Source organism: Cherax quadricarinatus, chromosome 38, assembly GCF_038502225.1.
Source record: "Cherax quadricarinatus isolate ZL_2023a chromosome 38, ASM3850222v1, whole genome shotgun sequence".
Lineage (NCBI taxonomy): Eukaryota > Metazoa > Arthropoda > Malacostraca > Decapoda > Parastacidae > Cherax > Cherax quadricarinatus.
In genome coordinates, this window is record NC_091329.1 from 10,718,644 (window position 1) to 10,733,524 (window position 14,881).

A 14,881-nucleotide genomic window follows, 5' to 3' on the forward strand; every position below is an offset into this window, starting at 1 on the left:
GTTGCACATGTGTCTAATACAACAACATGTCGGTTCTCTGAACCATTCATCTACAATCCTGTCAGACACTGCAACTTCTTGGGAACTTAACACTTGGGAATTCTTCACTTGCCTAACCCTTGGGCACGACCTACTTCCACATTGGACAAATGTGATACCACCTACGACTGCTGCCCCTCACCTGTCTATGGTTTATAAGCTGCTTCTCCGCTCATATACTGTATTCTATTCAAGATTGATGGACTGACCACATCGACTCAAGGCTGAAGGACTGATTACCTCATTCTCCTCCTGTTCTTCAAGTCTCTCCTTTGTTTGGACTGATGAAGCCACTGTGTGGCAAAACGTTTTCCTCAATAAAGATACCCAAGAGTTGCACATGTGTCTAATTCAGCAACATGTCGGTTCTCTGAACTATTCATCTACAATTATTATTATTATTATTATTATTATTATTATTATTATTATTTTCAACACACCAGTCATCTCCTACTGAGGCAGGTTAACCCATAAAAAGGAGTAAACTGTAAAAAATTTTTCTTTTTACATTTAATAATTTATGCAAGAGAAGGGGTTACTAGCCCCTTGCTCCCGGCATTTTAGTCTCCTCTTATGACACATGGCTTACGGAGGAAGGATTCTTCTCCACTTCCCCATGGAGGTCTCCTTCAGTTATGATTCATTTATTATTTATCATTAATTTTTTTAACAAACTGGCCATATCCCACCAAAGCAGGGTGACCCAAAAAGAAAAACAAGTCTTTCTTTTTACATTTAGTAATTTATACAGGAGAAGGGGTTACTAGCCCCTTGCTCCCAGCATTTAAGTTGCCTCTTATGATATGCATGGCTTTTGAAGGAATAATTTTTTCCACATTTCTGCGGAGATAAGAGGAATTAAAGAAGAATAACTCTTAAGAAAATAGAAGAAAACCTGATGGGTGTGTAAATATACAGTAAGGCCCCGCTTTATGGCGTTCCGCTAATTCAGTAATTTCAAATTATGACTAAAACTTGCTATACATCTCCCAGTCTTTCTAATACAGTGCGCCCCACCTAGTTTGTTTATGTTCTTAGTGAGCACATCTCTCTATTATGTCTGGAAATTTTCCAAAATTTCAAGTGTTTTAAAGTTATATCATATTTTATATATACTACTCTGATAATTATATGTACTTATGTGTACCTGTATCTAAATATACTTACACACTATGCTGGTGTGCAGGTACACATTAAAATCACTAAGAGTCTTTCTACTCTTGACGCCATTTAATAATCTCTTGGGCGCTTTAAATGTCATATATTATGTTAACATAGACATTTCCATTAATCCAACTATGATATTTTTTCAAAATTATATAATAAACACGCTACATCACATATAAACATGATACATACACCCACAGTATAAAAATTGACAAATATGAGATTTGTTTATCAAGCGGTTTGTAGGAGTGTCGGAAGAATTACATTTTCTCTATTTAAACACCAGTTACTTAACTGTAGAAAAATATTCCTTTTGTATGCCCTTATCTATAGCTATTCATGACCCTTGTGGGTTTAGTGCTTCTTTTTTTGTGCTTATAATAATAATAATATCATCATTCACTCTAAAAATGGTGTGTTGCATGAGAATGGGAGTGTTGCTGTTTATTTATTTTGTACTAACTTGTCAGAGCATCATTCCTTCTAAAAATGATGTTACATGAGAATGTAAGTGTTGCTCTTTATTTATTCTACTGTACCACTGTGCAGACAACTTGTACACAATGTAAGGTGTTTGTATGAACGTGTATCAACCATAACCAGACGCGTTTGTTTACATACGTACTCTGCGGCTCTCTCCTCTTACTCGTTCTCTCTGTCTCTCATTTATTCGTTTTTATCTCGCTTACTCACCTCTCACCATACATTAAGACTACAAATATTTTAAGGTAAGTAATGAGTGTACTGTACATGTATATGCATTTTATCGCTTTAGGGCGCCTTAAATGTCGTAGTAGGTGGGGTGGCCAGGCGGGCTACCCTCTCCCACACCTGACTTTCTACAAATAAATGCTTTTCACCTCTCACCCTACATTAAGACCATTAAGACTACAAATATTTTAAGGTAAGTAATGAGTGTACTGTATATGCATTTTATCATTCTAGGGTGCTTTAAGCATCGTAGTATGTTATGTGTGGGTGGGGTGGACATAGGGCTACCATACCTACCACACCTGATTTCTTACAATAAATACTACTCACCTTTTGCCCTACATTAAGACTAGAAATATTTTGAGGTAAATAATGAGTGTACTGTATGTGTATTATACTTTTTATGGTTTTTAATGCCTAGTTCTATTGCTAACTTCTTATATGTTAGTGTAAACTTGTTATCTGGCATTTACATGCATTTATAATAAGTGGAAAAAATAGCGATCTGCTTTGCGGCGATGTCCACTTTGCGGCGGTAGCCTGGAACCTAACCTGCTGTATAAGTGGGGCCCTACTGTATGTGCATGTACATGCATGTGTACTGTGACCTGAGTGTAAGTAGAAGTAGTGAGATATACCTGTTATCCCACGTGTTTATGAGACAGAAAAAAGACACCAGCAATCCTACCGTCGTGTAAAACAATCACAGGCTTCTGTTTCACACTCACTTGGCAGGACAGTAGTTCCTCCCTGGGTGGTTGCTGTTTGCCAGCCTACTCTCTAGGATTATTATTACTGTTATTATTTTTTCAACAAACCGGCCATATCCCACCGAGGCAAGGTGACCTAAAAAGAAAAACTAAAGTTTCTATTTTTAAAATTTAGTAATGTACGTATACAGGAGAAGGGGTTACTAGCCCCTTGCTCCCGGCATTTTAGTAGCCTCTTACAACACGCATGACTTACGGAGGAAGAATTCTGTTCCACTTCCCCATGGACAATTATAATAATAATAATAATAATAATAATAATTAGTTTTGTAACCTACGTAAATGTATGAAGTGCTCATATTTTTATTACAGACAAGCTTTGTTCAGGGCCATGGATTGGTTCCAGAAATGGTCCTTTTTTTTTTTTTAAAGAGGTACAATTGAATGAAGTTCATTTCCCAGTAAAACTCCATTATAAAATTATATAAATTTCATGCTTTAATTTATATACATGGAATGTGTTGCAGGACTCTCTACGGATCTGCTTGCTACCCACAATCCTGTCCTATGATGCTCCTTGGCCAGTGCGCAAGGTTCCACTAAGATGTACTCCTCATTTTATTGTTCATCATTTGGAAACAAAAACCTACTGTGTTGTCACTTCAAGTTCGGAACCCACCCTCAAGATCTGGAAGTTTAATGGGGATGATAAGGTAAGATCTGATGAACTCCTGCTTTTCTACAGCTCATTTCATTCTGTAACCAGTTTATGAGGGAGTGATTCAAATGAGGTATCTCTGTTGTTCCCCTATATGTTATACATGTATCTCATTTTTATCAATTCCCTCGTTCAGTTTTCTTCAGTACAGTGGACCCTCATTTTTTGTAATTAATCTGTTCCAGAGAGTGTGACTAATGGCAAAATTGACGATTTGTGAAACCATTTTCCCCATAAGAAATAATGTAAATCCAACTAATCCATTCCAGACCAAAAGTATTAACAAAAAAAAAATATTTTTTTTTACATGAAATATAGATTTACATACATAGAAAACAATGAGACATGAAGAATAAAAAATAATATCACACTTACCTTTATTGAAGACTCCTGTTGGTGTATGAATAAAATATGTCATTATGTATGTTAGGAATTGTGGCGGTGGCAGGGGAGTGAGTTTGGAGACAGGACAAGATAGTCTTTCAATATGACACTAATACGTATTAACCCTACACCTAATATGATATAATAAACAATATTAATAATTTAGAAACATGACATATACACTAGAATGAATAAAATATGTCATTATGTATGTCACAAATGGTGTTGTGTTGTGTTGTTGTTGGGTGTATAAGGGCCACTGAGTGCACAAGCCTTACATAGTGATGGTGAAGGCGGCATCAGAGGTGGCAGTGTTGTCAGTGGCCCTTATAGTACCTCCAATAACATTGGAGGAGTTAGTTTCGTGCTATCCTTTTTCTATCAATTAATCACTTAACTTACTTGCTACACTGTTAATGCTACACTTTATCGCTGGCTGGCGCTATAGCCTTTATCGACTCGTCCTGCTTTATTATCGTACATATCATAGAATCACTGAAGAAGGCACATTCTCCCCTCTCTCTTCCTCCTCCACTTTGGTACTTTGCTATGAGTTCTTTCTTTAATTCTATCGTGTTTCTCACCTTTACCAAAGGGCTGGCACTAGGAGCTTTCTTTGGGTCCATGGTGGCTTATTTAGCAGTTGTAAGCACAAAAAGGAATGGAATATTATGAAATGTATCATATGAACACATGGGGTAACAGTCATTCTCTGATAAACAATGGCGCACTGACTGTGAATGGTGTGTGGGGCTGTTCAGGCCACTTGTATGCGTTTGGGACGAACGACTATTTGCGAGTCAAATGACAATTCGTGAGTCAATATTTTGACAAAAAAAGTTACGATTTGTGAAAATTACGAATTTTGATGCTTACGAGAAACGAGGGTCCACTGTAATGTGATTTTTTTGACTTCTTTTATGTAATGTGTCCACCCTATGTTATTATTAAATTTGGTGTTTGTATGTTCTACTGACTCATAGCTAGATTTCACAGCATTCTCTTTTTCAAGTGATAATTATATCACCAGAGCAGTATAATATTTTATTTGGAAAAATCTTCAATCTTTCTTGCATACTTAGTATCCTTTCCAACTTAAATATTGTTAATTATATTACTGGATCCTTTTAATGGTTTTCCCATGACTGTACAGACATAATGTTGATAGGTATGTGTATAAAGATGCAATGTGCAGGAGAAGCTTTTATTGGGATTATTTTTTGCTCTTGGTAGAGCTTTATCAAGTCATGACTTGTTAAAGCTCTCCCTTAAACATAAATGAAATATTGTCCCAATCATGACTTGATAAAGCATTATCTTGAACAAAACTGTCCAATAAACATTTATTCTACATATTGTGTCTACATACCCATACTTTTCCCAATATTTTTATATGTAGTACATTTTACGTGTGTACTTTAATCTCCTTTCCATCTTAGGAGGAAGTTATTGAGGAGAGAGATGAGAGATTCATCCAAGTGCAGGCACCTATATTCTCAATCCAGCTCTTCTCTCCTGTCAACTGGCAGGTAAGCTTTCATTGCTGAGTTAAAAGGTCATGTAATTTGTCTACTTCTTCCTCTTGCATAGTGGCATCTATTTTTTTTTTTTAACACAGTGGTGTTATTCCACTGAGGCAAAGCCACCTAAAAAGGAAAACGAAAGTAGACTCTGAGAGTAATATTAATTTCGGGGATCTGGACAATGAAAGGGTTAATGTTTTTTTTTTTTTCCAAGTGCACATTTTCTTGTTATAGACTTATGTTAATGAAGATTTTCTTTTGCAGATGATCCCCAACACAGACTACTACTTAGAACCTTGGGAGCATGTCACTTGCTTCAAGAATGTTATCCTAGCCTATGAGGGAGACAGATCTGGTCTTAGGGGCTACCTTGCCCTTGGCACAACCTATTGGTATGATTTCAGTATTTTTTCAAACCGTTCTTTCTTTCTTTCAATGCACCAGCCATATCCCACTGAGATGGGGTGGCCCAAAAGGAAAAACGAAAGTTTCGCCTTTTAAATTTAGTAATATATACAGCAGAAGGGGTTACTAGCCCCTTGCTCCCGGCATTTTAGTCGCCTCTTACAACACGCATGGCTTATGGAGGAAGAATTCTGTTCCACTTCCCCATGGAGATAAGAGGAAATAAACAAGAACAAGAACTAGAAAGAAAATAGAAGAAAACCCAGAGGGGTATGTATATATGTATATGCATGTACATACATGTATGTATAGTGTGTCCTAAGTGTAAGTAGAAGTAGCAAGACGTACCTGAAATCTTGCATGTTTATGAAACAGAAAAAAGGACACCAGCAATCCTACCATCATGTTAAACAATTACAGGCTTTTGTTTTACACTGACTTGGCAGGACGGTAGTACCTCCCTGGGCGGTTGCTGCCTTCCAACCTACTACCTATATTTCTAAAATTATGGTTTACAATTATCACATTATAGGTAGTAGGTTGGTACACAACAACTTCCCAGGGAGGTACTACCCTCCTACCAAGTGAGTGTAAAACGAAAGCCTGTAATTATTTTACATGATGGTAGGATTGCTGGTGTCCTTTTTTCTGTTTCATAAACATGCAAGATTTCAGGTACATCTTGCTACTTCTACTTACACTTAGGTCACACTACACATACATGTACAAGCATATATATACATACCTCTCTGGGTTTTCTTCTATTTACTTTCTAGTTCTTGTTCTTGTCTATTTCCTGTTATCTCCATGGGGAAGTGGAACAGAATTCTTCCTCTGTTAGCCATGCGTGTTGTAAGAGGCGGCTAAAATGCCGGGAGCAAGGGGCTAGTAACCCCTTCTCCTGTATATATTACTAAATTTAAAAGGCGAAACTTTGGTTTTTCCTTTTGGGCCACCCCACCTCAGTGGGATACGGCTGGTACGTTGAAAGAAGAAGAATTATCACATAGTTTATAAAGTTATGGCACATTTCTCCACTATACATATTACCCTGCAATGAAGAAACCTGCATAACACCAGTCTCTATATAGTTTTTCTACTCTTGCAGCCTAGTCTGAGGTTGGGCTTCTTAGAAATATTTTTGCTACTTGTAGGCCACAAACTTATAAAACCATCACAGCACTTTTAGGAACCTGTAGCTGTATGAACCTTGTGGGTTTAATGCTTACTTTTGATTATAATAGTAATTAGAAACCTGTAATGCTTTCTCTTGAAGACTGTTACCAGCACATTTGTTTCAGCAATATTTCTCATATTGTTGGTAGAAAGTTGAAAAGTATTGGTCTTTCTGATGTTCATATATTGTTCTCTAATAGTATTTACAGCACCCCTACTTTTAATTTTGTTAATCTTGAACCCAGTATCATATCTGGTTTTGGTAAATTTCGTCATTCTTATTAGTAATTCTGAAGACTCATCATTCAGTTATATTTTGCTTATGGTAACTAAATTATTTATGTTAATTAGTTTTATGAAATTGTCAACATCTATCTTGATTAATTTTATCTTATTAACACATTGACCATTGCCCACCGAGGCAGGATGACCCAAAAAAGAAGAAATACTTTCATGATCATCACTCACTCAATCACTGTCTTGCCAGAGGCATGCTGACACAACAGTTAAAACACTGCAATATATTTACACCTCTCCTTCAGAGTGCACATACACTGTACTTCCCACCTCCAGGACTCGAGTCCAGCTAACCAGTTTCCCTGACTCCCTTCATAAATGTTACTTTGCTCACACTCCAACAGCACGTCAAGTCATAAAAACCACTTGCCTCTACTCTCTCCTATCTAACATGTGAGTACGTTAGATAGGAGAGAGTGGAGGCAAAATTCTTCTCATTGTTTATCCATCTAGTTCTGACTCTGCTCTTATTCTGTTTACTAGTATATAATTTCTTTTCATTTGTATTTCTTCCTTGTAAATTTTCTACATTTCTGTAATGTCTTATCTTACTTTTTGTACAATCTGAACTAAGCTCTTAATTTTCAGCTTTGGTGAAGATATTACTTGCCGAGGACGCATCCTGATTTTCGACGTTATTGATGTTGTGCCCGAGCCAGGACAGCCACTCACCAAAAATCGTTTAAAAATGCTATACGAAGGCGAGCAGAAGGGACCAATCACGGCTTTAGCTCATTGCCGTGGCCTCCTTGTGTCAGCCATTGGACAAAAGGTGAGGGGACTTGTGAGTGGAAGCAAGTTTGAGACAGATTTAGAATGATATATACTGAGCAAGTGAAAATATTAGGAGATAATGTTGCTATTGTTACTCAGTTCCTGCTTTTGATTATGGCTTTCTTACTGCCTGTATTGAGGTGTTGCCTATGCTTTCATATCCCTATAACTTTAGTTTCATATTAACAGTTTAATTCTTCTGGCTATCATTTTTTAGTTCTTTTCTCAGTTCACCTTTGTACTCATAATAAGGATGACATTTTAAAACACGCACACATACACACACGCATGTACACTTTCTTTCTTTCTTTCAACACACCAGCCGTATCCCACGAAGGCAGGGTGGCCCAAAAAGAAAAACGAAAGTTCCTCTTTTTAAATTTAGTAATTTATACAGGAGAAGGGGTTACTAGCCCCTTGCTCTCGGCATTTTAGTCGCCTCTTACGACACGCATGGCTTACGGAGGAAGAATTCTGTTCCACTTCCCCATGGAGAACGCATGTACACACGTGTGTTTATTGCCAGCCCTGTCACCTGTGGGCAGTAAACTGCCTAAGTGAAAGCATAGTTTAATTCAGTCTCTTTGTATCATTGTTGTTACTTCTTTTTTGTTACTGATTAACAAAAAAATAAAAACAAAGTTGCACACATGCATATTTGTCTTTTGTCTACAAATTAGCTTGGATGTCTCACATGCAGTACATCCAGTTTTTTAACCTTAATGCTTTGCTTTTAAAAATAACTTATATTATCTTTTCAGGTGTATATCTGGCAGTTGAAGAACACAGATTTGGTGGGCATAGCATTTATAGATACTCAGATCTACGTGCACCAGTTGACCTGCATTAAGAGTCTTATTCTTGCTGCCGACATCTGCAAGTCTATTCTTCTGTTACGTTTCCAAGAAGAGAACAGAACACTCTCTCTTGTCTCCAGGGTAAAAAGCTATAGAATTTCAGAGTTTTCTTTAATTTCCTTTGATTTGTATAAAAAGAGCAAGGATATTGCCTTTTAATTCTCAATATTAATTAATGCATATTCTTGGATAATTTTTTCCCTCAGTACTCCGCATCTTCCCTCTTCTTCATAAATAAAAATTGTGATAAATGATTGAACATATATTTTTACTATTTATTTTTAACAAATGTTGATGTTGAAAAATACTATATATAAGGTACCATAATACTAATTCATATACTAACGACTACTCTTTACTACAGGACTTAAAGCCTCTCCAGGTCTATGGTATTCAGTATCTTGTGGACAACACTTCTTTGGCTTTCATAGCTAGTGATGCCGACAGAAATTTAGTGGTGTTTACATATAATCCAGAGTCTCATGAGAGTGCAGGTGGGACGCGCCTCATACGGAAAGGAGACTTTCATTTGGGTTCTCATGTAAATTGTTTCTTTAGGTAAGACTCACATAGGAAGTTAATTAAATTTACTCTAAGAAAACTTATGATGTATGGGTAAAACCAGTAAGGTATTTGTTTCACAGTAAAATACAATTGCCTTTTCAAAAAGTACTTCTATTTTAGTAGTATACACAAGGAGAGAGACCCTGCCTTGGTAGGATACAGCCAGTTCATTGAAAAAATGGAAAGATTTTACCTTAAAATAACTTAATTGGCAATAAAGACATTCCATTAATTATGGATAATGACATGGCTAGGGTACAGGTTATTTTACTAACCCTGATAATTTTCTGACTTTATCCATGTTTGGGTTTGTTGACTTTCCCCCTAAGTATAACAGTAATTACAGTAACTTGTATTCTGTACTGCAACATCTGCTAATTGGCTTTACTAGTTTTTTAACTTTTTTTTTTTTTTACCTCAACAGCTGTCTCTTGTCGAAGCAGGATAACCCAAAGGAAACACTGTCACCATCATTCATTAAATATCTGTATTTCCAGATGTGTTGGGTTTAGCGCTCCCCCATGATTATAATAATAATAATTTACAGATGTGTGCTGATATCACAATTCAAATTATCTGCCAAATGCAACATTCCCACTGCTCTTGTGGAGTGTAGGCACTAATTTCCACCTCCAGGACTCAAGTCCAGCTAACCAGTTTCCATGGATTCTTTCATAAATGTTACCTTGCTCATACTCCAACAGCACATGTCATAAAAACCACTTGCCTCCAATCCAGTGTAATATGCTTACATAAGCCTGTTGGATGTTCATGTCCCTAGCACTCAAAACAACCTTTACTCTCTCCAACCCTTCCTGGGATGACCCTTACCACCTCCCTCCTACCACTCCAGATTTATATACCCTCCTGATCATCCTATTTTGCTTCAGCCTCTGAAATGTCCAAACTCCATCAGCAACCCTTTCTCAGCTTTCTGAATTATACTCCTGGTGATCCCACACCTTTTAATCTTTGCTCCAAATTCTCGGCATAATATTTACACCACACATTGCCGTTGAATAAAACATCTCCACTGCCACTTGCCTCCTCCTTGCTGCAACATTTGAAACCCATTCTTCACACCCATTCATTAACATTGTTACGTATATGGATAAAATTCTTGTTCTCCACAGATCCTTGACACACCACCCACTTTTTTTCCTTTGTCTGTTGTATGGTTCACCTCATCTTTCTTAGACCCATCCACCAAAAAGTTCACTTCCACTATCCAAACATATTTACATCCTTCAATTACCTAGATTTTTTTTTTTTTACTCAATGCCTTTCTATTTCCTATGTTCAGTTTTTATTTCCTTCTTTTTCTTTTTTTTCTTTTTTTTTTTTTTTTTTCAACAAGTCGGCCGTCTCCCACCGAGGCAGGGTGACCCCAAAAAAAAAGAAAGAAAATCCCCAAAAAGAAAATACTTTCATCATCATTCAACACTTTCACCACACTCACACATTATCACTGCTTTTGCAGAGGTGCTCAGAATACAACAGTTTAGAAGCATATACGTATAGAGATACACAACATATCCCTCCAAACTGCCAATATCCCAAACCCCTCCTTTAAAGTGCAGGCATTGTACTTCCCATTTCCAGGACTCAAGTCCGACTATATGAAAATAACCGGTTTCCCTGAATCCCTTCACTAAATATTACCCTGCTCACACTCCAACAGATCGTCAGGTCCCAAGTATCATTCGTCTCCATTCACTCCTATCTAACACGCTCATGCACGCTTGCTGGAAGTCCAAGCCCCTCACCCACAAAACCTCCTTTACCCCCTCTTTCCAACCCTTTCGAGGACGACCCCTACCCCTCTTTCCTTCCCCTATAGATTTATATGCTTTCCATGTCATTCTACTTTGATCCATTCTCTCTAAATGACCAAACCACCTCAACAACCCCTCTTCTGCCCTCTGACTAATGCTTTTATTAACTCCACACCTTCTCCTAATTTCCACACTCCGAATTTTCTGCATAATATTTACACCACACATTGCCCTTAGACAGGACATCTCCACTGCCTCCAACCGTCTCCTCGCTGCTGCATTTACCACCCAAGCTTCACATCCATATAAGAGTGTTGGTACTACTATACTTTCATACATTCCCTTCTTTGCCTCCATAGATAACGTTTTTTGACTCCACATATACCTCAACGCACCACTCACCTTTTTTCCCTCATCAATTCTATGATTAACCTCATCCTTCATAAATCCATCCGCCGACACGTCAACTCCCAAGTATCTGAAAACATTCACTTCTTCCATACTCCTCCTCCCCAATTTGATATCCAATTTTTCTTTATCTAAATCATTTGATACCCTCATCACCTTACTCTTTTCTATGTTCACTTTCAACTTTCTACCTTTACACACATTCTCAAACTCATCCACTAACCTTTGTAATTTTTCTTTAGAATCTCCCATAAGCACAGTATCATCAGCAAAAAGTAACTGTGTCAATTCCCATTTTGAATTTGATTCCCCATAATTTAATCCCACCCCTCTCCCGAACACCCTAGCATTTACTTCTTTTACAACCCCATCTATAAATATATTAAACAACCATGGTGACATTACACATCCTTTACCAACCTTTTCAACTTCTCTTCAGAATCTGTGTAATGCTAATTTGCCAGTTTTATTAAAGTGGGATTTTAGTTCCCATGTGATAACTTGTGAGTGTCATCTGATTTGCCTCAAATTTTCAGTGGTGATATTTAGCTGCATTATCAGCTTATGCTGTGTTCTGCGCTATTCATATTGCATGTAGTGACTTAAGGAGGACTGGTCTTGTAGGATATATAGGTACCTTCTCACATCACCCAGCAACTGAAACATGTCTACTGTATTTACCATCAAACCAACACACAGTTAGCTTTTCCTCAAATATGGTAATCAGCTATGACGAGAGATCCAGATATGTTTGATATCTTTATTGCATGTTTATGTAGATATTTTATTGGGGTTAAAAACCTTAGTATACTTATTTTGAATAATAATACTCTACTACCATTCCAGCAGTTTGCCACCAAGGTAGGATGACTCATGGAAGGAAATGCAGTCACTGTTACATCATTCAGTAGTTGTCTCAACAACCCATTTTAATAAGCAAAGATGTCGGATGTAGGGTTCAAGAATGAGTAAGTTAACTTTAAGTGGATTTTAGTCGTGAATGTGTTGATCGATTTTAATTTTCATAACTTTCAGAATCCGCTGCAGAATAGGAGATGTATCCAGTGATCGTCGAGTAGGTCAGAACATGGAAAAGCGGCATATTACTATGATGGCTACATTGGATGGTTCTATTGGATATGTTTTGCCAGTTAGTGAGAGGACATATCGACGATTTTCTATGGTATATAACCTGCTGGTCCAACACCTCCCACATATTGCTGGTAAGATGGATATTCAGTACTGTTCAGTAATAGAAGTAAAGCTTAAATAAAAGGCAATTATTTTAAAGAATAAAAGTCATAATACCAAGGCTGAAACAATTCAGAGGAAATTTTTGACATTTCGGTTCATCTTCGACCATTGTCAAGTCAAGTCATCATTGACAAGTCACAGTTGTGAATTAATAATGACTCTGGATGGAGGAAAACATTATGAAATGTTTTCTCTCCAAAAATATGGATATTTTGTGAATTAGTTTGGTTTCTTGTGAGGTTTATTGTACCTACTTCATTCAATTTATTATTGTAGGCCTGGACTAAGATTGATTACAATATAGTCTTAAGGAAAGTTGTCAGAAAATGACATTAAAATCTTAGATAACATTCATTGTGTCCTATCCTAACAAATGGAGTACACTACAGCATAATACCGTACGGAAGTTTATAGTGCATCAACACTTAATTGACTAGAAACACCTGTACATTATACTAAAAAAGTATCATGCTTTATTATCAATCATATAAGTTTTAGCATAGATCTTCCCCAGATGGTGTTATTGTTTGGAATTTTAGTAGTGATTTTCACCTTTTTTTCAGGTTTAAATCCAAAAGCTAGCCGCACATTCCAGAGTCGTTACAAGCTCAACTCCAATCCAGCCCGTTCTGTTCTGGATGCTGAACTCATTTGGTCTTTTCTTCACCTCCCTTCTCCAGAAAAAGTTGAGATTGCAACAAAGATAGGTGCAAAAGTTGATGATATAATTGAAGATTTAATGGAGATTGATCGGATGACTGCTCACTTTTAATTTATTCCTTTATCATGTAAAAATGGAGTTTATGATAGTTTATATTTTGAAAGTATGTATATGAAAACTGAGGCTTAGTTATCTCAATACTAATTGTAATATATACTTTTAAAATTGATTGTGTATCATTCATACTTAGTATATGCATTAAATCATCACCATAGGATACTGATATTGCATCTTTATATATATATATATATATATATATATATATATATATATATATATATATATATATATATAGATATATATATATATATATATATATATATATATATATATATATATATATATATATATATATATATATATATATTTTCAACAAGTCGGTCGTCTCCCACCGAGGCAGGGTGACCCAAAAAAAAGAAAGAAAATCCCCAAAAAGAAAATACTTTCATCATCATTCAACACTTTCACCACACACACACATTATCACTGCTTTTGCAGAGGTGCTCAGAATACAACAGTTTAGAAGCTTATACGTATAGAGATACACAACATATCCCTCCAAACTGCCAATATATATATATGTATATATATATATATATATATATATATAATTATATATATATATATATATATATATATATATATATATATATATATATATATATATATTTTTTTTTTTTTTTTTTTTTTAACATAACAGCCGTCTCCCACCAAGGCAGGGTGACCCAAAAAAGAAACACTCACTATCTTTCACACCCAATCACTGTCTTGGCAGAGGTGCACAGATATGACAGGTTAGATGTCATTCCAAACAGCATATATTCCATACCCCTTCTTATGAGTGCAGGCATTATATTTCTCACCTCCAGGACTCAAGTGTGGCTAACCAGTTTCCTTAAATCCCTTCGCAAAATATTACCAGGTTCACACTCCAACAGCTCGTCAAGTCCCAAAAACCATTCATCTCCATTCACTCCTATCTATATATCTTTTATATAGATATCTTATATCCTATCATGTATATTTAGGTTCAAGGGAATATTCTGGGGTATATATACATTGTGTCCATAATACCTGTGTGCCTTCCATACTGCTGTAGAACATATATCTATAACAATATCCTTTTATATTACAGTTGTATTACAGTTGTTTCAAGGTGTAATACTCACGAAAAAATGGAAATAGTCACATTTAATGTGCTTTGTGGCTGAATTCTACTGTTAGTATCACGAAATTGTAATAAATTTGGAATGAATCAGTCATCTCAAGTTGCTCCTCATAATGAAGCCCCAATTTCTGGTGCAAGTTATTTTCTAGCACCACATATTCCATAAAATGGATTTGATGTATGTTGTGTATAAAAATCCTGAATGACTTTGTTCAGGTTGCTGAAGGCAT

At 36.3% G+C, this 14,881-nt stretch overlaps 1 protein-coding gene across 1 annotated transcript in view; it reads left to right on the plus strand.

The window, feature by feature from the left end:
• Cpsf160 (cleavage and polyadenylation specificity factor subunit 1) overlaps positions 1–13,650 on the plus strand; it is a 63,606-nt gene extending 49,956 nt beyond the window's left edge. Inside the window, exons 19-26 of the mRNA XM_070092100.1 lie at positions 3,155–3,340; positions 5,169–5,258; positions 5,517–5,644; positions 7,719–7,902; positions 8,666–8,842; positions 9,126–9,319; positions 12,544–12,731; positions 13,326–13,650. Coding sequence (XP_069948201.1) covers positions 3,155–3,340; positions 5,169–5,258; positions 5,517–5,644; positions 7,719–7,902; positions 8,666–8,842; positions 9,126–9,319; positions 12,544–12,731; positions 13,326–13,534 — 1,356 coding nt within the window. The 3' untranslated portion in view covers positions 13,535–13,650. The remainder of the gene's footprint in view (positions 1–3,154; positions 3,341–5,168; positions 5,259–5,516; positions 5,645–7,718; positions 7,903–8,665; positions 8,843–9,125; positions 9,320–12,543; positions 12,732–13,325) is intronic.
• The last annotated feature ends 1,231 nt before the right edge of the window (positions 13,651–14,881 follow it).